This window comes from Ostrea edulis, chromosome 6 (assembly GCF_947568905.1).
Source record: "Ostrea edulis chromosome 6, xbOstEdul1.1, whole genome shotgun sequence".
Classification (NCBI taxonomy): Eukaryota; Metazoa; Mollusca; class Bivalvia; order Ostreida; family Ostreidae; genus Ostrea; species Ostrea edulis.
Genome location: NC_079169.1, coordinates 47903715 through 47928476, shown reverse-complemented (window position 1 = coordinate 47928476; position 24762 = coordinate 47903715). Strand labels below are relative to the sequence as shown.

The 24762-nt window shown below is 34.0% G+C and overlaps 1 protein-coding gene across 3 annotated transcripts; it reads left to right on the top strand.

The window, feature by feature from the left end:
- The first annotated feature begins 2851 nt into the window (after positions 1–2851).
- On the top strand, positions 2852–17480 carry LOC125646695 (sodium/potassium-transporting ATPase subunit beta-1-interacting protein 3-like). 3 transcript variants are annotated; one of them, XM_056139808.1, is made up of 7 exons: positions 2852–3059; positions 5430–5567; positions 5711–5791; positions 6507–6719; positions 7244–7304; positions 10426–10452; positions 15114–17480. In XM_056139808.1, exons 1-7 carry the CDS (start codon positions 2976–2978, stop codon positions 15452–15454), a joined length of 945 nt encoding a protein of 314 aa, XP_055995783.1. In that variant the 5' UTR covers positions 2852–2975; the 3' UTR covers positions 15455–17480. The 3 variants fall into 3 exon arrangements, with proteins under 3 accessions (XP_055995783.1, XP_048729160.1, XP_048729161.1); XM_048873203.2 differs by having other exon boundaries at positions 10426–10464; XM_048873204.2 differs by lacking the exon at positions 10426–10452.
- Positions 17481–24762: the final 7282 nt, after the last annotated feature.

The window sequence follows — 24762 nt, the reverse complement described above, 5'->3', positions numbered from 1 at the left end:
ATGAATTTTGACATTTTCCCATAGGATTGATTGACTACCTCTATTGCTGTAATCTTTGAAGACGAGGTGGAAGGAATATCAGGTCAAGGTAAAGGACCCCAGGGGCTATCATTTCCCGCTTCCAGTTTGGGGTTGTAGGGGTACCACCGGGTGGCTTCTAGGGGTCGGTACAGATTTTGACTCACTATTCCAACTCTTTCATGGAAGGATTGATTGATTGCATATTGTTTAACACCCTCTGGAGATTTTTTTCGCTCATATGGAGACGTCGATCACGATTTCCAGTGAAGGGGTAAAAAATTTAGGCCTATGCTTGATGTTTACGGTCTTTGAGCAGGGAGGAATCTTTATCCTGCCACATCTGTTGTGACACGGGGCCTCGGTTTTTGTAGTCTTTTCCGAAGAGCCGCCCGTTTTAGTTGCGAATCCCATGGGACTCAAGGAAAGATGGCATAATACATTCACTGGTTTAGAGTAAAGTACCCTAAGGGGCACTCGATGTCATGCATTGATAATAATATGATCAATCTTGCAATCATAAAAGATACCACATAATGTAGATTTCGATTCCTGATTACATAAATCTATTCATTGGTACTTAATGACTAAGATCAGGATATTCTGGTGTGCTAAATCATCAGTTTGCATTTATTTTCATGTAAGCTGGCAACATCTACTGCTCAAAAAGATTTGAAAATAAAACATGTGATCAATTCTATTTACCTTCATCGTTTCAGTAAAAAATACAAATATAAATTAGATTCTGTCTAATATTTCATGTGAGCTAAGTTGCTGTGGTTGACACTTTTTAATTCAAAAGTCGAATTTGATTAAGATTTTCCAAGAGAATTTTCAAATTCAAATATTTTTCTATGTTTACTCTCAGTCCATTGATGATTTTCCTTACTAGCGCTTCCTCTATAGTTGCTGCTACCTTCAACCCGGAGCCCAGATTTATCCTACCTTTAAGTAACACAAACACACAGCTCCATAATTAAGGTATTCACAAAAAGATGAAATTTTGGGATACTTTCATTCAAAAGGTACAAATAGCTGATATACGAGATATCTGAAAATTGATGTCATGTCAAGAAACAAAATATTACTCGTCGTCATATGTATAGTTGTAAATTTGTCAGATATCTAACACAAACACAGCTAGATTGAGTTCCTTATAATATTCACACATATATGTTGAAATTTCAGGGTATCGATCTCGAATCAAATTGTAAAAGTAACTGATATCTCAAAATGGATCGTATATCAAATGAATGAAGGTCTGAATTCAATCCGTATCATTTTCAAAGGAAACACTCAGCTGGAAAACTTTATTCGTATTCTATGGCAAGCCCTTTCACTATTTATTCGAAAAATAAGATATATCTGACTCTTTAAATCAAAGAGATATATCTTATTTTAAAGAGATATCTCTTTAAAATGAGAGATATCTCTTAATTTTAAGAGATATATCCCCCAAACAGAGGTATCTCTTTCACTTAGAGAGATATCTCTTTCACTTTGAGAGACATCTCTCTTACTTTATGAGATATCTCTTTCAATAAGAAATATCTCTTTTGTTTATTAAAGAGATATCTCCACAGAGTAAAAAGATATCTCTCTAACTTACAGAGATATCTCTTTAACCAATAGAGATATCTCTCTTATCTAAAGAGATATCTTATTTTACGAATAATCTGCATTGCAAAGTTAAGTAATCGGAGAAAGTTTGGAATTTCGTACGACTTCTCACCATCTTTAACTAGAAATAAACCTGATAGATAATCATATTCAAACTCAATAATTAACCTTGATCTAGTAGCTGCCTATCAGTAATTATAACCTGTATTTCTTGTGATACTTAACTGGCTACTTGTTTTTAATAGCTGGCTCCTAGTAACTGGCTACTGCATACATATATCTTATCTAACTTTTCCTGGTTCTACATGTAGTAGCTGCATGATTACTATTTTACTATAAGCTGGTTACTAGTTTTTGCCCCCCCCCCCCCCCCCCCCCCCCCCCCCCCCCCATGAATATCAACTTAGTAACACAAACTGTCTTCATTAAAAAATATTTAAAAATCAAAGCACAAGGTTACTACATGTAGTTACTGAAATTTAGAAATCACGTTATCGCACTCGATTCACCTATTCTGTGACGTTTGTGTCAATAAGTATCATCTCCGTTGATCTTTGAGTCAAGTACAAAGCCCTGGTAGGAGTCCAAAGGGTATTTTTTTAAGCATTTCTATAAAAATTGGATCATCTTTAACTTTGTGTGTGTGTGTGGAGGGTGGAGGGGTGCCAAGTACATATCCTGCTTATTGGCGGGAAAAGGGTATTAGAGTAGGTCTAAATTTTGTAGGTTGAGTAAATTTGCAAAAATATGGAGCAATAGGATGCATGGAACAGTCCGAATACCCAGTACACTTGAGAAACAGATTGTAGATCCGCCAAACTCTACATGTTGTTTTGAACGAAAAAAAAGTAGTCCTCTTGGACTTTGGACCGAAGGCTCTTTTAGCACAAAGTTTACAAAATGTTTGAAAATTAAAATATTGATAATTTTTAAACATACATTTGGAGTAAATATATGAATAATTTTTCATGAACATTTTATTTGGAATATCATTTCGTCATGTTTGTTGACATCAAAATAGTTACGCCTTATATACACATTAATACGCGCATAGTACCGTACTTGTAAACATTTGAACGTATACAATAAAAACGATGTAATTATAAATTTTTATAAAATTCTAAATAGTCAACAATAATTTTATTGATGATCCGTCAGTAGTAAAATGTTATAATATCGCTTGATTACTCGAACTAATTTTCCTCACGGATTCATTTCCGCCAAATCACTTCCAGGATTAATCACATAGAAAATGATTTGATTCTATTATTGTCGTAGGGAAAACAGAATGCGTTTTGTAGGATAGATCTTGTATTTAATGACTTAAAGAAACTGTCATGATGTTCAACATGGCCTGTAAAGGAAAACTTATCAATAAGGCGTTGTACACAACGCTCATGGTTGTGATCTGCTTACAGTTGGTAAGTAAATCTGTCATTAATGTCAGACATTCCTGACATGTTCTGTTGCACGGACCAGTTGTTAGTTTACGTTATCATCTCAAATTGTATACTAAAAGAAAGGGAAGGGCAATTTTTAACGAAATATGAATATTGTATTTGTCTTGTCGACTCTTGTCTGAAATGCAAACTATCTCTGGTGTAGCCCAGTGTTGGTGTACATTATATATTGATATTTCTGTTACAGGGTTTTATCCAGCATTTAGTTGTTACTACCCATTTTATATTTAAGGGGAATTTTTGAGAATGTAGTCATGAGCTTCCAGGGGATGGGGGACATCCATGGAATATAATAACCACAGATTATAACAGCCATATAAAGTGATTGATTACTCATTTTATCTATATTGTAAGTCTGACAATGACTTAGAATATCAAAAAAGAAAAAAATGAATTTTGTTGAAAATTCTTGAAGTTTCTACAAATGAAGGGGATTTTTTTTTATCTGTGGAAGGGAAAATATCCATTTGTTGCCAAGGGGGAAAGGTACCTAAATAAATCCCTGTGTTAGTACACAATCATGTGCCACATGCTTAAATATTACATTAGGATGTATTTTATTTGCTAATATTTGTGGGTTTTTTATTCGTTTGTTTGGTTTTTGTTGTTACATCATGCGATATAATGAATCAATATTAACACTTTTTGGTACAGGGTACCTGTTACATGTATATCCTGTCAGTGAATTTTACAATGAAAAGTAACAAAATGGGATTACCTTATAAATCATTTGTGAAATACAAGTGATGGGAATCAGGGAGAATTTCATAATTGATGATTGGTTTACTGTTACTAATTAATTATTGATTATATCAGACATCAAGAAATTCTTTAATAAAGTTAATTAACTACTGAAAAAGTGTAAATGAATATTTTCTATGTTTGCATTTGTTTTTTTTATCACTAAAAAAGTGTAAAGAAATATTTTATGGGTGTATTTGTTCTTCTTTTACTATCTTAATATCCATTTAATTACATATAATTGTTAATGGTTATAAAAGCGAATACAATTTTTAGATTGCCAGGTCTATGTGCAACAACGGATATCATTTGCTTTTAATAGTTATATCCCTGTATATCAAAGTTGAATGTCATTAACTTAATATGATGATCCACATAATTAAATTCTGCAAAGAAAAATAAGGAAAGAAATTAACTTTTTAAAATCAAATTTTAAAAATGTATAAAAACAAATCTAGCTATTGTCACCAATTGAAAATATGATATGCACATGTATGCAGAGTAACACTGGCCTCTGAAAGTGGTTTTATCTATCCCACATGGCTTTGCTTGTATCTGGGTGGTGCTTCCTTTATAAGTCTGAATCCAAAGTACATTTATCTGACAATGAGAATATGATTTATTCCCAAGGTATGAATATACAGTACACCTATATGTCTTTCACTTCCATACACGTGTGTTGCCATTACTATAAACAAACCTTTTAAAGGTTATTGGATAAGGTCACAGCTGGAATATTCTTCAAAAACTACAGTTATCAAGAAACCAATTGATTGAAATAATATTTTCATAATCGCCATTAATCCGGCACTTAGAATGTGCCAACACATTGACTGATTTTTGATTATAATGGATGATAGGAAGGAACATCACTATGAAATACAGTATCATCTTTTACAAATCTATGTCCAGGTATCTTTTTGAAACATACCTGTGGTTCGAGAATTTTAATGTAGTGAGAAGTCTTAGATATGTCCATGCATGAAGAAGTCCATAGGGTTTAACAGCAAATTGTCAGTTGGAAATTTTTCATTTGAATTGGGGGGTAAAACCTACTCAGTTTTCTATTAGAACTAGGACCTTTCAATGTGAATAATAGCACAAGTTTGTCACAATCTGATTAAAATCAGATCCTATGATCCGCTCACTTAGATCGCGATCTAAGTGAGCGGATCATAGGATCTGATTTTAATCAGATTGAAGTTTTTCATTGCATCATACTTTTCTTTGATAATGTATACCAGTATAATATTGCATATTGTAACAGGAAAGAAGAAAATGAACAGATCACATAGGCTTATATTTGATCTAGGGCTCCCTGATCTCTGGTCAAATGGTTTAGGAATTGAGTTATCTGGCCACTGGCAATTCTAGCTGGTTTACTGTCACATGTTCACAAAGAAACCTGAAAATTCACAAAATCACACCACAAATCACCAAAAGAAAAATGTGCTCCATGAGCATTCAGTGCCATAGTAAAACAGTCCTGTTATTTATGAAGTATTTACAGTTTTAAAATATTCCATAATTAATATGATTAATGATTTCTTAAATATTGTCTGGATATGTGAATATCTTATGATATTTCAGCTCAGTACACTGGAACGACAAGTGTTTGATTTTCTGGGATACATGTGGGCACCCATTATTGCCAACACAGTTCAAATCATCTGTTGCATTTTGGGATGTTTTGGAACATATCAAATGAAAGCACAGTATGTTGCAGTGGTAAGTTAATCGGTGAAAAGTTTGAGATTAAACAAGTAATATATAAAAAGAATTTTGATATCTTTATGAACATTTACCAGGATTGTGTAGGCATATATGTACATAAATATGTCATTGCATATTTATACCTTCTTTTTCTTTAGTACTCAACATGGTCGTTGATGTGGCTGGGATGGAATATATTTGTCATTTGTCTGTATTTAGAAGTTGGTGTACTTAACAGAGTAAGTATGCATGTACAATGCTCACACATACCAACAAAGTACTCAGCATGTTCTTAAAAATATACCCTTTACAACATACTTATATACTGCACTACAGTATCAAAGAAGAAATGTTACTTTTTGCACTTCCAGGCTCCAACATTTCCCCCGCTTATATATCTAGTACATATACTGATAAACAGTACCATTTCCAAAGCCGTATGCTATGAATTTTTCCCAATTTTGAGGCTAAGAAATGCCCAGCAACTAACCTCTATGACATTGTACTGTACAATAAAACTTTTGCAAGACTACTTAGGAAAATTTGAACCAAGTGTGGTGAATGGGGATGTTGCTGTTCTAGGGAAGTCAATTTGTCTCAGCCAATCAAAAGCCACGGAAATATTAAGATTGCTCCAAAAGTGGGGAAAAAAAATTACAAATTTTAATTCTGAAATACAGGGCAATACTTTAAAATTGTAAAGTTACTTTTCTTGTCATTAAATTCATGATTTGAATTTTAATATGGTCACCCGACACCAGAGTTTTTGATTAAAATTGACTTCTCTGATATGGCTGTATCCCTAGTTACCAAACCTGTTACAAATGTACCTATAATGGTCCTGTATCAATTTTGTTACATTTGGGTGTTTTTAGTGGTTGCTATGGTTTTTGTTTGGTTGAAGATATTCAAATTAGGTGAATGATGTAGAGAGTATCTTGCTTCTTTTTACAGAACAGAGATTTGTTCATATTAACCATTGGTACGAAGAACAAGAGTTGGTGGCTAGAACACGGAATAGGATGTAAAATTACAAACAACACGTGGATGAACGATAATCCCGTGCGGACAAGTCGTCTGATTCCCCCAGAGGAGGTAGTGGAAGGCTGCCTTCTGGATTACTATTACGTCGAGGTCATCCATGCTGGAGTTCAATGTTTGTTAGCCGTAAGTGTGGCCATTTACATTGGGGTTCAAATTTAGTGTCAAATACATTGGGATTCAAATTTAGTGTCAAATACAGAATATTTACATTGGGGTTCAAATTTAGTGTCAAATACAGAATATTTACATTGGGGTTCAAATTTAGTGTCAAATACAGAATATTTACATTGGCGTTCACATTTAGTGTCAAATACAGAATATTTTAGTATTGATAGACAAATACATCATTGTGTCGATGATCTGGTTGAGTATATAAAGTATATATGACAAATGAGGTGAATTTATTAAATTGTACATATATAAAGCATAAATATTAAAAGAGTTAATATCTGTAATAATCATTTATTGAAATAGAATGCAATTGGCATGAATGTATATTTATATATAATTTGGTATGCCTGTCAATCATCATGGCAAATACTGGTAGATTATTTGAATAGTCCTTTTGTAGAATAAAAAAAATCATTTTTTGCAATGAATATTGAATTTCTGCAGTTTGATTTGAATAGTGATCCTTATTTTCACAGTTAATCGGATTTACATCTTCATGTGTCAACATATCTGCATTTAATGAAGAAGAAGAGAGTTGTAAGTACCTGGCATACTCTAGCACATACACTCGACCGGGTACAATTGGTCGTAGCTACTCGGCTCAGTCTTATCCCTCTCTGTATGTAAGGGATAGCTGGTGTTTGCCCACATATGTCTCCTATTCTGATGGTTTGGATTGGTCTCATAACACACAAGCAACGCCCCGAATGTCGCAGGCCTCCCAGTTGTTGATAGAGCCGTCTGAGGATGGAGTGTAGGGTGTGTCACTAAGGTGTGTCAGGGTGTTTGTTGTAGATCTCTGCATTGCTATCCAGCAGTTGCTTGGTCCTCTACCCCTCTTTGTGTTGTGACTGAGGTATCTTTTCTATCTTGTGGACTTTTAACTGTTGTCGTGTTTGACATTTGGAGGGTAGTGCTTATGCTTGTTTTGCAGAGCTTTTTAAATGAAGATAGGTGAAACTCGGAGATATTTTCTTTGTTTAAATCATATTGAACTTAACAACTGAAAAGAAGAAGATATTCATTTTGATTTTGATCAGTATTTATTTGGTGTTTTTTTATATTTTTCAATTTTTATTGTAAATCATGAAGTGCAAACTGAATAGTTCATGTAACATTGAAAGAGGAGGGGGAATGGATGAAACATATTAATAGCATGGGTATAATGGTTACATGTGTTTTCACAAATTGTGTTTTTATGGGAGCATGTTTATAAAAGTGTTTGTTTCCTGTTATCTGTTAATACAGCAACACTGCTGTTATGTATATGTAGACGTGTTCATTCTAAATCTCTTGTTTTTCAGTGGACCCAAGGCCACCAGGATTAATATCTAAATTATATGAAAAAACAAAAGTGGTACATACACCCCATGTATTGTTTTACTGTCTTGTTGATTTATTATTATCATTTTATTTTTTGATAAAATCTGAATTATATTTTTGAAACTTTTTTATTTCGGTCTCATATTTAGTATGCACTAAGGAAGAAAATATTGAATGCTATTAAATTTGCTGTTTACCTATCATTATATGCTGAATCCCTAAATATTTTTCATCTAAAATTTTAGCTTTTTTATCTCTTCCATTTTTATTCAATTTCAAAGTTCAATTGTTCTTATTGGTATGGGACAGTAACTTCTGTATCAATGTTTTGGAAGCATGCAAAAGAAAGGTGAACACCCCGATATATGGTGGTTCAGATATGTCCAGGGCCCCTAACTTTAGACTAATTGCTATCTTTCTGTTTTGACTGATATTTCATGGACCTTTGTTTCATGTGTTGGATAATGCTTGTTAATTAGATATATCTAAATCTTTGTTTTATTAGAGTATTAGGGAGACCAAGGGATAGAACAAATAAACCTATGATGATGTGCTTAGGTTTTTTTTTCCTTTGTGTGCAGTCTTTAAATCTATATCTGTTTAGTGTTGTTACCAACTTCAAGAGGATGCAGGTATTTTAACCTGACAAGCATGAGCTTCATGATCTAGAACATCATAATGAAATTAGTTAGGTGACCATTGTGTTATTTTTGCATGTTTTATTGAAAAATACTATTATTCTATTGATATGTACTATGTTTTTACGGGTAGTGCGGCTGTAAGATTTGGTACTATTCTATAGATATTTACTATTGTTTTTACGGGTAGTGCGGCTGTAAGATTTGGTACTATTCTATAGATATGTACTATGTTTTTACGGGTAGTGCGGCTGTAAGATTTGGTACTATTCTATAGATATGTACTATTGTTTTTACGGGTAGTGCAGCTGTAAGATTTGGTACTATTCTATAGATATTTACTATTGTTTTTACGGGTAGTGCGGCTGTAAGATTTGGTACTATTCTATAGATATTTACTATTGTTTTTACGGGTAGTGCAGCTGTAAGATTTGGTACTATTCTATAGATATGTACTATTGTTTTTACGGGTAGTGCGGCTGTAAGATTTGGTACTATTCTATAGATATGTACTATTGTTTTTATGGGTAGTGCGGCTGTAAGATTTGGTACTATTTTATAGATATGTACTATTGTTTTTACGGGTAGTGCGGCTGTAAGATTTGGTACTTTTTTACAGTGGAATTTATTGGTGGATTTGATTCTCAGTATTCCTATCAACAAGCACTAAAACCTGTGTTTGTTTAGGTAAAACATTTGAATTGATTGTGTTCCTCAGTTGACAAAAAATGTTTTCAATCTGTTACACTTTTTGTTTTCTTGTTCAAGTTCAGTTTGAAAGTTAATATTGTTAAAAATTTAATACTTTAAAAGTTCCTATGCTGAATATCATAAAGAAGTACATCTACACTGTAGAACATTTCTATGCAGATTAGTGATTGAATGTAAAAGTTTTATTAGTCGTGTGGAGATACCGGGTACATGTAAGAAGCAGTAACAAAGTTCTCCAATAAGAACATTTTCCTTTCACTTTCGAATTGTTACTAGCTTTGAATTGGTGGGTTTTTTGACACTCAATGCATAATGCAATACAATCTACGATGGGACTATGCAAAAATTACAAAAGATACTCATTCTGTTCAATAGTGAGTGAAATGTATAAGGAATCTTAAAATGATTTTTAATGATTTCAAGTTTTTAACAACTCTTTGCTCCAAAAATATATATACAAAAATAATATCGCTATTTTATTTGACTTCTTTTTTTTTTAATTGCATGAAAAGGTGAAGTTGCATTTTCAATTTCTGTTTGTTTGCATGCAAAGTTTCTCTCTTAAAGATATTGACTTGCTTATGCTGGAAATTTTTATTTTAAAAAGATAATTTAAACTTCATTGATGTTTTTGTGTACAGGTAGGGAAAAAATTCTTTACAAACTTACATGTAAGTTGAAATATATTAGAGATTATTAAATGATAAACTGATATCCATACAAGATTCCCCCCCCCCCCAATAACCACTGTCATAACTCAGTATTAAGTTCCTGTTTTGTGTAATATCATATGTAATCAGAACACTTCAGTCGTAAAAGATGCTTATAATACAGTACAAGACGTGTACCATATACTCGTATATTACTCAGACTTACCTGGCATTAATATACTTCGTACTATTTTCTACACCCAGGTTTCAGGAAATGACAGCTATGTCCATCCTGTACAACATAATGAATTTATATTGCATGCTATATTCTTTCAGCACCTCAAAATGTTGCCAGAGAAAAAGGTGGAAAATCTTGTAAGATAATGACTGCTAGCTAAATGGGGTGTCATTTTATTTGCTAACATGGCTCTCAGACTCTGTAGTTTATTTATACATGTGCAATACATTATTCATTCTGTCATGAACACTGGAGGTCCAAAGCTCAAATCTCTCTCTTTCTCTCTTTTGCACATTGTGAATTCACTTTTAACAAATTACATTAGAGTGGAATAAATTAATTGTTTTCTAAATGTAGAATTGTTAGAATTTGTGTGTAATGACCTGTGCAGTTCAAACTAGTCTTTTAATCTGACAGCCTATTTATCACTTAGGTGATATATTTCTGACTCCAAGATCAATCTTTGAGTCTTCCCATGTGTAGACTAGTGAATAACCAATAACAGCTGCTACATTTACCTAACGTGTATCCCCCTCATTTATGTATTCGGAGAATCTACTGTAATACCTGCCTTGCAATAAGATGTATCTCTGGCCATCAACTAAATTTCAAATTTTACCCCACCCTACCCACCTCAATATGAAATGAATGGGACACATAGTGTTGTCCATTCCCATCTGTCTGACATTCATTCATTCTTTGATAGATGTTTTCCAGATTACTTGAAATGTTAAAGAATATTTTGGTATGTGGTTAGTAGAAAAGAGCTAAATTCACATTTCAGTGGACCAAGTTCCTTGGAGGAAAGAGTCTTTAATTTCTTCTTTCAATACATTATGAAGTGAAAATGAGTGTAATGCTTTGAATTTACTATATGTGCATATGATCTGTTCAGTGTAAATAAATTCATCTGAGTAAGAATGTTTGATCCATTTTCTCACATGGAAAGATTTTGGTATGTTGTAACAACGCTCCTCTGGATTAGTTGATTAACTACCGTTTCTGAATTTATATCCCTATGAATACAGTTCAAACATTTAAAAGTTAGCTAAAACATTTTTGTGGTTCCCAACATAGAGTTAATTTACAAGAGTTTGAGCTTCTCAAGAGGTAAAGGCATAAATCATGTATTAGGAATTTTACATGGGATTTACAATCAAGGCATCTCAAGGGTGCAGGGGGCTTCTCTGGGAACATTAGGTGTCATGAACGCATGTTAGAGTCATCTGCAACATTAATGAAGAATATTACCCAGACATGATATTTTTACAGCTCATGAGTAAACTCAGGTGACATATTCCAACTGATCGACGTACATCATGCATTATCAATTGAACATTTTTAAGTTCTTCTTGATAACTACCATTCCAATTCCCTTAAAATTTGGTATGAAGCATCTTTGGGACAAGGGGGACATTAATTGTAAATTTCAGGACTCCTGCACCCCTGAGGTCTTAGGGGCGGATCAAAAACTGCCAAATATTGACAAGTTTTCAAAAATATTCTTCTCTACAACTGCGCATGTGTAAGAAAACTAAAAACATAGTAATGTAGAGCAAGAAGGCTTCTGCCAAAATTGTAACTTTCATGATCCCCGGGGTAGGGGTTCTGACTCCAGAATGGAGCCAAGCTTTGTATATAGTGTTTACATATGTATGACTATGTGTAAAACATTTAAAAAACATCTTTAGTGCCACTGACAATGAATATTGTATGTTTAGAAAGAGAAGGTAGTTCTTTTACCAAAATTGTAAATTTGATGATCCCCGGGGTAGGGAATTGGTATCTGGGTTGGGCCGAAATGGTCAGTGATTAAATGTGTTGACAATTGAACATTTTTATCTTCTTCTTGAAAACTAACATCGTAATTCTTTTCAAATATTTGATATGAAGCATCTTTGAGACAAGGGTTACATGAATTGTGAATTTCAGGACTCTTGAGGCCTTAGGGGCAGGGCAAAAACTACTAAACATTGACCAATTTTTAAAAATCTTCCTCTTTACAACTACAAATCTTTTAAGGAAAAACTAAATGCATAGTGATGTAGAACAGGAAGACCTCTACTAAAATTATAATTCCATCATGAACTCTTTGGTAGTAGTTCTGACTCCAGGGCAATGCTAAACTTGGTATATATTAAGTGTATATGTGTAAAACATTTAAATAAAATCTTTATTAATGCTATTGATACTAAATTGAAACTATAAATGGATATTTAGAAGAAGGTAGTTCTATACCAAAATTGTACATTTCATGATCCCAGGAGGGAAAGTTTTTAGATCCAGGGTGGGACCAAAATTATCATAGTCACTGTGATTATTGTCTTTATCATTTGAAAGACTTTTTTAAAAAGTTTGTTGATATAGTATAATTTAGGAAAAGCAGAAAAGAATTTCTCAATTCCAGGTTTTGACTGTAGGACGGGTCAAAATTATTCATAGCATGTTAATGTTACATATATAATATGTGAAGTATTTCATAAGTATAGGTACTTTCGGAGGCATTTAAGTTCTTGTTTTATACTTTTGCTGAATATATATTAAAATTTAGCTTAGATATTCAGAATGAATTTTTCTCTCTAAATTTCATAGCTCTTGGGACTAGCAATACTTTTAACTAAATACTCATGTGACTGATTAGGCCTGTGGGCCTCTTGTTGAAAACATACATGTACATTTAAGTGAAGATAAACTGTAAGAGACCATCAATGAGTTGGGATATAGACAAATGCAAAATTAGGACAGAAATAAAATATCCAAAGAATAGGTCAATTTTGAAAGAAAATAGTTAATAAAATATTATTGTCGTCAGGGTTCAACACATTTGTTAAAGTATACAACTTGCACTTAGATTTATAAATTTCTTTATAAAATGAAGACTGGGGGGGGGGGGGGGGTAAACTTAACACCTAATAGAAATGCCTCATTATATTTCTTTTCTTTTACATGTCTGGCCAAAATACCTAGTTACATCCGAGCACATTGTAAGAGTCAGATGTTGTTATTCTGCTTTTATTCCTGCGGTTATGTGTACAGTGTATTTATATTGTGTCACAGTGATTGTACAGTGTTTGCATGCCTTTAAAATCATGAATATTATTCTAAATATAAAAGCAGTGGACAAAATGATTGAATTTAGTATGTCAGTGATGTGCAAATTCATGTTCCATTCATTGCACATCAATTGATAAATGATGGATAATGATCCATTGCATCTAGGTATCATAATTTCAAGGTTTGAACATTAATACGGTACAGGTTACAATGAATTGATCTGTTCACATATCAACTTCAGATATGAAGTCTATCAATAATTTTAGGTCAGTGTTCTATGAAATTTATACATTGAATTATTAAGACATCAACTGCATGTACATGGTAAAGAAAGAAAAATATATATATATATATTTAAATGTTGTAATAATTTTTAAAGACTTGAAAATCTCTAAGGAATAGGATGGTACATCTGCTTGGAGAAAATGCAGCACATAATGACTGAGGCACATGGTAGCCTCTTTTATGGATGAAATGATTGCGTTACACAGTTGTATTTAATACCAGGGTTCTACTATATATACCAAGGTCCTTGTTTTTGGTAGATATATTTTAAAGTTCAGCTGCATATCAATGATGGTATAATGAACTTAACATTATTGACATCCCCAGAAGGACACATCTGTTTGTAAGACAGCTTGCAGGAGATGAAGACTAGGGTGGAAGACTTAACACTAGGGGGGAAGGCTTAGCACTCGGGGGAAGGATTTAGCATTAGGGGGGGGGACTCCGTATTTAGTACTCTGTATAATCTGCAGCTGTCTAACCTCTGCTGTTTTCTTAAGTCTGGAGCTCAACTCCAGGAACAATATGGTTGGAAAATCATTTTAAAAATATTTATAACTTAAATTAGGCTCATTAAGCCAACTGCATGTACATTGCATAGCAGGAGTCTAGCTTACAAAGACTTTGTTTTTCCATTTCATTTGTTTTTTGGTCAAATAGATATTCATTGCTAAATTGATAAACATTTTTTCATAACAAATTTTGGGTTCATGACAAGATTTCCTCATTGTGAAGTTTCATCATGGTTCTCTCCTCTAAAGATATGATGGCTTCTCCTGGGCACCTGGTCCCACCTCTAGGGTGTCCAGGGTTCCGTGTTTGCCCTACTCTTAATTTTGTATTCTTTAATGATCTTCATTTGACATGATCCACATTTGATAAAGTACAAAAAAATGGATATTTATAGCAGTCCTATGTACTACTTCCCCAAACCATGAATGGATATAACCTTCAAGTATATTTTAATTTTATTTTAATATATACGGAAAATGCAAAGCATGTAAGCACATAATCAGTCATTTTATATTTCTTACTAACCATGTTGAGACATTTTGATACTTTTAAAAACAAGTATCTGACTATAATGTGAAACGAAGACAGCAGAATATTGGTAATTGTCTGTGATAGAATATTGTATCACATGAGGAAAGCAAGTGCATGTAATAGGCAGGTTTCGTGTGGCAACAAAATATTCAATTGCATTCGAGTGTACACATGTACCATAACAATTTTCTGCCTTTGAAAATCATTTTGTTAATAACAGCGTTGTAATTTTTTTGTTTTCTCTAACTTGATTTGTTGTTCATAATAAACAAATTTATCGTAATGGCTGTATTGCTTTTATCTGTATGTATGATAAAAATAACACTTTTATTTATGTTGTTAAAATAGATGCGTTTGTCAGTCATCATACATGTATATAAAGAATTATTCTTTATTTTTTCAGCTTCTTCAGCAAATGATGAGCTAGAGTTTGTTAAAATGTATTCCAATTCTTCCCCCTCCAGACGTCGATATCAAAGTAATGACAATATGACCTTGTCTTATGACAACCCAGGCAGTGAATTCCCCACTCTGGACCGACCCCCGAGTTATGAAACCAGCATGAGAGACAGCACCACAGTTGACATTTATGGCGCTGATAGGCGCAGTGTTCGAAGTGTTCGCAGCATCAGATCTAAAGCTAGTAATAAATCAAAGAAAAATGAAAGAAGGGAAGAATTACCATGGGTTCAAATTACTCCCTCTGCAAACAGCATAGACCAGCCATTCCGGCATTATCCATAGAGGTTCCATAGATCTTATGACATTCTATATTCATATGTTTTATTTATAGAAATGACCTCATGTGGTACTCTAATTCATGTACTGGTACATGAAATCCATGGATATATTTCATTTGCATGGGTATTTAGACAAGTGTGGAAGGAACTCACTGACTATGAAAATTTATTGTAGACATTTAGTATCCCAAGCACTCTGTACTAATGTGTAAAGTGTTTGTACAATGTGAATTACATTTTAAGTGATGATAATTATGTGTACTTAAGTGATAGTGCTGTAGATTTATTTTGATTGTATCTTGATGCATAGAACAACAGTTTATGAAACCAGAGCCTGGGTTCTCTGATGAAAATTTATTTAAGAGAGTTATAAGTACAAAATGTATATGGCAAAATGTTTACTTGTGCTTCAACAGCTATTGACTTTGGAGGCGGAAGCTGTCGTACAAGCATGTCTTATTGGTCAGACTTTTTTTTCTAACTTACTTCTCATTGTAATATTTTCATTTAATTAATCCATCTTATTGTGAATTGAGAGGCAATTATTAATGGTGCAATGGATAAACACAGTCATTGATCAACACATAATGTGACAATTTACCATTATGGAAATAGCTTTTGCTTCAACATGTCAATATATTATCATTAAATGTTGATGATTAGCTAGATATGTGCATGTAGCTTTACCGCTCAAACTGTAAAAGCTAGCAATAACTGATGAGTCATTTACTGGATTCTGTGTGGTTCATGTTCTGTTTGTGTTCCTTCAAAACACATGGACATTGTACATCTGTATGTATGTTGTAAAAGGACGTGAATTCCAGGGTTAATTATGACATTCTCCAAGTAGATTTAAGAAATCTGGTGTTCCTTTCAAATTCCTTCTTGGTGTAGGAATGATTTGTAGAAGGAAATATACTTCAAGATGTGAAACCTATGTACATGTTCTCGACATTGAACAAAGATTTCAATAGTGCCATGAAGAGATTGTGATTATGAGTGTCTAATAGTATGAGTGATAAATAAGCTTTATGTAGGAAAATAAAATAGGCTTGTTGACTAATTGATGTGTGAAGTGGATGTTTGTAAGTGCGGATATTCATGGTAAAAATTATTATATATTTTATTTTTTTTTCACAATTTCTTTAGTGTTATCTATGTTTATCTAGCTTTACTAGAAAATAAAATATAACGTGCCTGTGAGTTAGCTGCAGAACTGTAATTCTCTGGGATGAAAATGGATGTATTTAACACATCCCTCCACACCCCTCCAGAGCCACAATTTTGTAGCTACCTGTAAGTACATGTATATGATTAACAGATCTTGAAGAAAATACGAAAATACACGTTTATTTTTAGTGGAGCAATGTGTATATGTAGACAGGCCTAGCGGTAACTAGATGTTTCCCCCTATGAAAATTGAAGAAAAATTATTTCAATTTTTATGAAAAACAGATGAGAAAAATACTAGTTCATCATCCAGATATATGTATTAACCCTGTATGGATTTTAACTAGGTAGAAAATATCTCAATTTATAGCTTAAAAGATGAAAATATGTACAGTCATGGTCAGGTGTTGTATGTATTTTGACAGTTTTGTGAAAATGCCACATGAATCTCTCCCATCCCCACCCCCTTCTGTAGATTGGATGAAAACGAGTATGTAAAGTTAACATTTTGTATACCATATAAAGACAATGGTACCTGTATTTGTGACTTTGGTCATGAAAAAATGTCCAAGATAATGTGGGTCCAATATATCATTGTCAGATATTTATTTCGTTTCTTTAACTAGAATTTATTGTTTTTATTGAAATGGTTAGATTTCATTCATAATCTGTATATATTTGGTTCGAGTTAATTTTCCTTTTATCGGCCAAACAGGTCTCTCTAAGGATTTTTTTTTTTTACTGTGTTCGTCGTGTACATGCTTTAAACATTGTAATATTAGTGCTTATTTTGCACACTACTGTAGATTTGTTACTGGTCAGTTAAGTGTTTGTTGAAAATAAACACAGAGTTTACATTTTATGTGTTTTGTATTTCTGAGATAAAGTGGTAACGATGCAAATAGCACGGGATCACATGAATGAAAGTGTGGTACCCAATATAAAGCAAAAATAAACATTGTAGTTACTAAGTATATCCTTTACATCTTCCGTACAAGGAAGTGAGGAAGTTGTGCATGTAAAACAGGATTTAGCTCTGTTGTAGCCGTGCAAAATGATCCGACACCGCAATTGGTTAAAAAAATATATCAGGAAACGGTTAAAGGTCGTACAACTTCAGCATCAGGACTTATGACTATAGACCAAAATTACTTTTTGATAAATTTATTTATTACATTTTCAACAGTGAAATACTATTTTCACACTAGAACTACAAGCTGTGATACATAAGATCACCTTCATTTTACAGACCCTGAAGCGTTCTATTTCACCATTTGAACCGTTCCGTTCAGCGTCCAATTTCCCGACTAAAGTGTTCCATTCTCTAAAACCGTTCCCACATGATCATTCGGAACTCGCGTGTCAGTCCGTCATTGCAAGCCAACATGGCGCTTGTTCAAGGTGGAAGAAGACTGTCGCTCTTTCAACACAATATTTCAAGTTGTACGGCACCAGTTCACCACGACACGACAGAGGATATATATAACGGTGTGAATGGAACGATGGTGTGGTAGTACGCTTCAGGATCTGTAATTTGATAAATTTAATGATTTTTATTTGAATACCTAAAATTAAATTGAATTAAAACTGTCTTATTGTTCAAATGCATTGGTTTTTATATATATTGAATATTTGTAAGGTATTATATTTTCTGCACAATTGTTTTGATCGTCAGTACAGGGACAGCTAAAAATGCTTAATAAACAGAAAATTCAATGTTTTTGTTGTTGTATATGAAAGGTGAAGATAACGAACAGTGATCAATCTCATAACTCCTATAAGTAATACAAAATAGAGAGTTGGGCAAACACGGACCCCTGGACACACCAGAGGTGGGATCAGGTGCCTAGGAGGAGTAAGCATCCCCTGTCGACCGATCATACCCGCCGTGAGCCCTACATCTTGATCAGGTAAAATGGGTTATCCGTAATCAAAATCAGTGTGTCAAGAACGTTCTAACAATCGGTATGAAACGCGTCAGACAGCATTCTCGACTAGATCGATATAACGACCATATAATATCCAATAAAACATTGAATATCTTCTATTTTTCAAATTTTAGTTATGGTAGTTGTACGAAAATGAAGAAGATGAGTACACACAACCACACTTTTATTCAAAAATGGAAATAGTTTTGACCAATTTAATTTTCTGACTTTTTGTTAAAATCCAGCTTTCATAATCTAGGATTCATTTTGTAAATGTCCCCTGAATTAAGGAATTGAATGGAGATAATACCTTACCCTTGCATAACTGTGTAAATATATGTAATATACTGTGTAGAAAACCGATGTGGATAGTCTCTGTACATTGGGACAGGACGTGCACGTTTTACCACACAAAAAAGGAGTCGAGACGCCACTAGACTACAGTGTCATATCGGTCATCAAAAATGATAGGACGCAAGTTGATGAAATCATTCGCGTAAGGATAGTGAATGCATGTGCTTAGTTTTAACTATTTTTATTTCGGTAATCAGTAATTATTCATGGTCATAGGTATCACAATATTCTCAGTACGATATTTATGATGCATTTTTCAGCACACGAGAAATCCTTATCTTTCTTCGTTTTTTGCGACAAAAGACAACCACCTTTAAGAACTGGTGCTCTTTAGAAGTTTATTTTAGGAGTTAATGCTCTTGCAACGAGATATTTCATTATTCTCAACGTTTTGTTCCTTAACTTTCTGACCATGAATATAACTCTGATATAAACATTTCTAAAAATGATTGTGGTAAATGAACCGTGAAGTCCATATTCAAATGACTTTGATCAAATACAAAATTTGAGTACATGGTAATACTTGAAGAAAAATACTTTGCAACACCCCCCCCCCCCCTAAAAGTCAATAAGCGTAATTGCGGAGATTAGTTCGAATCTTTGTGTATGCAATGAAGTTGATTTCAATCCAGATTGCCAATTTGCACGCACAAATCGGAAAGTCACAACTTCTTTTTTCTACTTAGTTTGTGTTGAAACCGATGACACAGGCTGTCCCGAGCATCTATATTGTGTCATCATCGTTAGTAACCAATGACACAGGCTGTCCCAAACATCTATACTGTGTCCATCATCGTCAGTAATCAATGACACATCTATACTGTGTCCATCATCGTCAGTAACCAATGACACATTTATATTGTGTCATCATCGTCAGTAACCAATGACGCAGCTATACTGTGTCATCATCGTCAGTAACCAATGACACATCTATACTGTGTCCATCATCGTCAGTAATCAATGACACATCTATATTGTGTCATCATCGTCAGTAACCAATGACACATCTATACTGTGTCATCATCGTCAGAAACCAATGACACATGTATATTGTGTCCATCATCGTCAGTAACCAATGACACAGACTGTCCCGAACATCTATACTGTGTCCATCATCGTCATTAACCAATGACACATCTATACTGTGTCCATCATCGTCAGTAACCAATGACACATCTATACTGTGCCATCATTGGCAGTAACCAATGACACATCTATACTGTGTCCATCATCGTAAGTAACCAATGGCACATCTATACTGTGTCCATTATCGTCAGTAACCAATGACACATCTATACTGTGCCATCATCGTCAGTAACCAATGACACATCTATACTGTGTCCATTATCGTTAGTAACCAATGACACATCTCTACTGTGTCCATTATCGTCAGTAACCAATGGCACATCTATACTGTGTCCATTATCGTTAGTAACCAATGACACATCTATACTATGTCCATCATCGTCAGTAACCAATGGCACATCTATACTGTGCCATCATCGTCAGTAACCAATGGCACATCTACATTGTGTCATCATCGTCAGTAACCAATGGCACATCTATACTGTGTCATCATCGTCAGTAACCAATGACACATCTGTACTGTGTCCATCATCGTCAGTAACCAATGACACATCTATACTGTGTCCATCATCGTCAGTAACCAATGACACATCTATACTGTGTCATCATCGTCAGTAACCAACGACACATCTATATTGTGTCATCATCGTCAGTAACCAATGGTACATTTATATTGTGTCATCATCGTCAGTAACCAATCACACATCTATACTGTGTCCATCATCGTCAGTAACCAATCACACATCTATACTATGCCAATCATCGTCAGTAACCAATGACACAGACTGTCTAGAACATCTATACTGTGCCATCATCGTCAGTAACCAATGACTCATCTATATTGTGTCATCACCGTCAGAAACCAATAACACATCTATACTGTGTCATCGTCGTCAGTAACTAATGACACATCAATACTGTGCCATCATCGTCAGTAACCAATGGCACATCTATACTGTGCCATCATTGGCAGTAACCAATGACACATCTATACTGTGTCCATCATCGTCAGTAACCAATGACACATCTATACTGTTTCATCATCGTCAGTAACCAATGACACATCTATACTGTTTCATCATCGTCAGTAACCAATGACACATCTATACTGTTTCATCATCGTCAGTAACCAACGACACATCTATATTGTGTCATCATCGTCAGTAACCAATGACACATCTATATTGTGTCATCATCGTCAGTAACCAATGACACATCTATATTGTGTCATCATCGTCAGTAACCAATGACACATCTATACTGTGTCCATCATCGTCAGTAACCAATGACACATCTATACTATGTCCATTATCGTCAGTAACCAATGACACAGACTGTCTAGAACATCTATACTGTGCCATCATCGTCAGTAACCAATGACTCATCTATATTGTGTCATCACCGTCAGAAACCAATGACACATCTATACTGTGTCCATCATCGTCAGTAACTAATGACATATCTATACTGTGTCATCATCGTCAATAACCAATGACACATCTATACTGTGTCATCATCGTCAGTACCAATGACACATCTATACTGTGTCATCATCGTCAGTAACCAATGACATATCTATACTGTGTCCATCATCGTCAGTAACCAATGACACATCTATATTGTGTCACCACCGTCAGTAACCAATGACACATTTATACTGTGTCATCATCGTCAGAAACCAATCACACATCTATACTATGTCCATCATCGTCAGTAACCAATGACGCACACTGTCCGGAACATCTATACTGTGTCATCATCGTCAGTAACCAATGGCACATCTATATTGTGTCCACCATCGTCAGTAACCAATGACACATCTATACTGTGTCATCATTGTCAGTAACCAATGACACATCTATACTGTGTCCATTATGGTCAGTAACCAATGACACATCTATACTGTGTCCATCATCGTCAGTAACTAATGACACATCTATACTATGTCTATCATCGTCAGTAACCAATGACGCACACTGTCCAGAACATCTATACTGTGTCATCATCGTCAGTAACCAATGACTCATCTATATTGTGTCATCACCGTCAGAAACCAATGACACATCTATATTGTGTCCATCATCGTCAGTAACCAATGACGCACACTGTCCGGAACATCTATACTGTGTCATCATCGTCAGTAACCAATGACACATCTATACTGTGTCATCATCGTCAGTAACCAATGACGCATCTATACTGTGTCATCATCGTCAGAAACCAATGACACATCTATATTATGTCCATCATCGTCAGTAACCAATGACGCACACTGTCCGGAACATCTATACTGTGTCATCATCGTCAGTAACCAATGATACATCTATACTGTCTCATCATCGTCAGTAACCAATGACGCATCTATACTGTGTCCATCATCGTCAGTTACCAATGACACAGAATGTCCCAAACATTTATACTGTGTCCATCATCGTCATGTGGATAGGAGTTAGAAGGGGTTGACACCCCGAGGTCGAAGGTAACCCTTTAAATTGCAGCTGCGGTGAGATTGTGCAGCATGAATAAGCATAAAACAACAATTAAGTAAATAATTACTTTTATGTTTTGAATGCTGTTTTATTGTATATTACTGTATATCAGTAAGTAGATCTACCAATTTCAATAAGGGTTTTTGGTGGTAAATATAAGCAAGTAAATATACCTATTTAATTGTTTTGGTAACCTTTCAGTTTGGTCAATGCGTTAGACAATTGCCTGGTAATCCTTCAGCTGGCCATGCAGGTGTCAGGTGGCATTTTATGTAATTTTCCCCAATTCTTAGGAGCTGTGGTTTTTATTTGGCTGGTTATGTAATTCCAAACTTTTCCATTATCTAATCTCAACCCTCCTAATGCTAATAGCCAATAGAAATTGATCATCATGATCACGTGATATGATGCAGGTCTGTAAGTGACCATTGAATATTTGGTTATTCTCACTTTAGCAACAGTTGTAAAGCAGCATAAAATTTCAGCACACCCACCACCATCCCATCTTTCCATCCTTACTTACATTTTTAAAATGTGCAATTTTTATTTTTAGATGTGCCATCTTTTTGCTGTATACTTTATGTAGTTTGTATTTGTATGCATGTATATTGTACATCTGAAATTTTAGGGGATCAGCATATTGAAATACCATTTTGCATTGTGTGATTAGCTGTTAGTCTTATCTCCTAGCAGGGTTTATATATTTTTCATCATTTTCAATAAATGGCATTTTTCATCACTACATTAGTGTTGATTTAAATTGATCCTACTCTGCAAACACAGAGCTGAGGTGAGATTGTGCAGCATGAATAAGCATACAAATGACAAGGACGTTCTAAATGAAAGGAGATGAATGACAATTTTTTTGGAAAAAGATTTCTGATGTACTAGATGGCATATACACTTCAGTGGAGAAGCTAGAACTTTTGAGATGCAACCAAGCAGCCATATTTATAATTGTTCACTTTTAAGATTTTTGTGTGGGTGTTCTACTTAGTCTAGAATATACATGATTGTGTAGGGGGACCATGTGCAAACTTCATTTAATTGCAGCAGTTATAATTATATTGACACTTTATACAATGTAGATTCTGTACAAATTTCAAATTCTAGGGTGTGTATCCCTCGGCGAATTATTAAGAAAATGACAAGTGTTCTTCTTATGACAGAGCCTCCTCTATATAGAGTTGTCCCTGATGTAATAATTAAATCCGGACAGCAATTAATTACTCTATGTGTAGATTCTCTTTGCCAGAGTTATCCCCCTTTTATTCCCCTTCACTGTACAATGCTTTTTTTTTTTTATTCTTTTGAAACCTTGAGCTGTCTCCCACCACTCACACGACCCTGTGAAAGATTATGATTATATGATGATCGTCTTAAGATGGACCAACACAGTTTTGTATATCTATATGCATTGTTTGATGTGAAGAAAATAATAAGTTGTGATTGTACGTGATGAGGATTATTAGAGACGAGCCTGTTACAATATTTAATCTGTATAAATTTTGATTTTTTTATTGTATATTTTCCATTTATATTGTGTATATATTCTATTGGTATTGTATAATTTTCCATTTGAATTCTATATTTCCCATTTGTGTTTTATTTTTATTTTTTTCATTTGAATTGTAAAATGTATCCGAGGGGTTGTTTATTTTTTATTCATTAAGAAGAATTTCATTGGTCGAGTTTTAGCCTCTATCGTGTTGAAAACGAGCTAGATATTCCGGATGCTTTCTGAAACCAAGAGATAAACTGGTCCCCTATTTACAATGTACGAGCAGGACTAGTTCAACAATAGGTTGGTAAGCGAGGGAAACAGTAGTTATGAAAAAGATATAGCCTGTGACTTGATAATCGAACAATGCTTTAAACCAATGAAATTCTTTGTAAGAAACCAAAATTAATAGCAGTCCCTCTGATACAATACAAATGAAAAACTATACAATGCAATATAAATTATACAATATAAACGAAAACTTTTACAATACAAATGAAAAATTATAGAATACAAATGGAAAATATTCAATACAAAGGAAAAAAATCACAAAACACAGATGGAATATTTAGAATATTGAAATTATACTATACAGATGAAAATTATACAATACAAATGGAAAAGATCAGATATTGCAACGTTAGAAATGAAATTAGAGTTTATATATATATATATATATATATATATATATGAAATTAACGCGTTTCATGAATGTGCCGGCGTGAAGCGTAGCAGTTCATACCCTCATGTATTTTTTAAAACGAAATATTTCTTAAATATTAAT

Coding starts and splice junctions, on each gene's coding strand:
- LOC125646695 (XM_048873203.2), top strand. CDS start 2,976: ATGATGTTCAACATGGCCTGTAAAGGAAAACTTATCAATAAGGCGTTG. Junction 7,305..10,425: donor TAATGAAGAAGAAGAGAGTT/GTAAGTACCTGG, acceptor ATATTCTTTCAG/CACCTCAAAATGTTGCCAGA. Junction 10,465..15,113: donor AGAAAAAGGTGGAAAATCTT/GTAAGATAATGA, acceptor TTATTTTTTCAG/CTTCTTCAGCAAATGATGAG.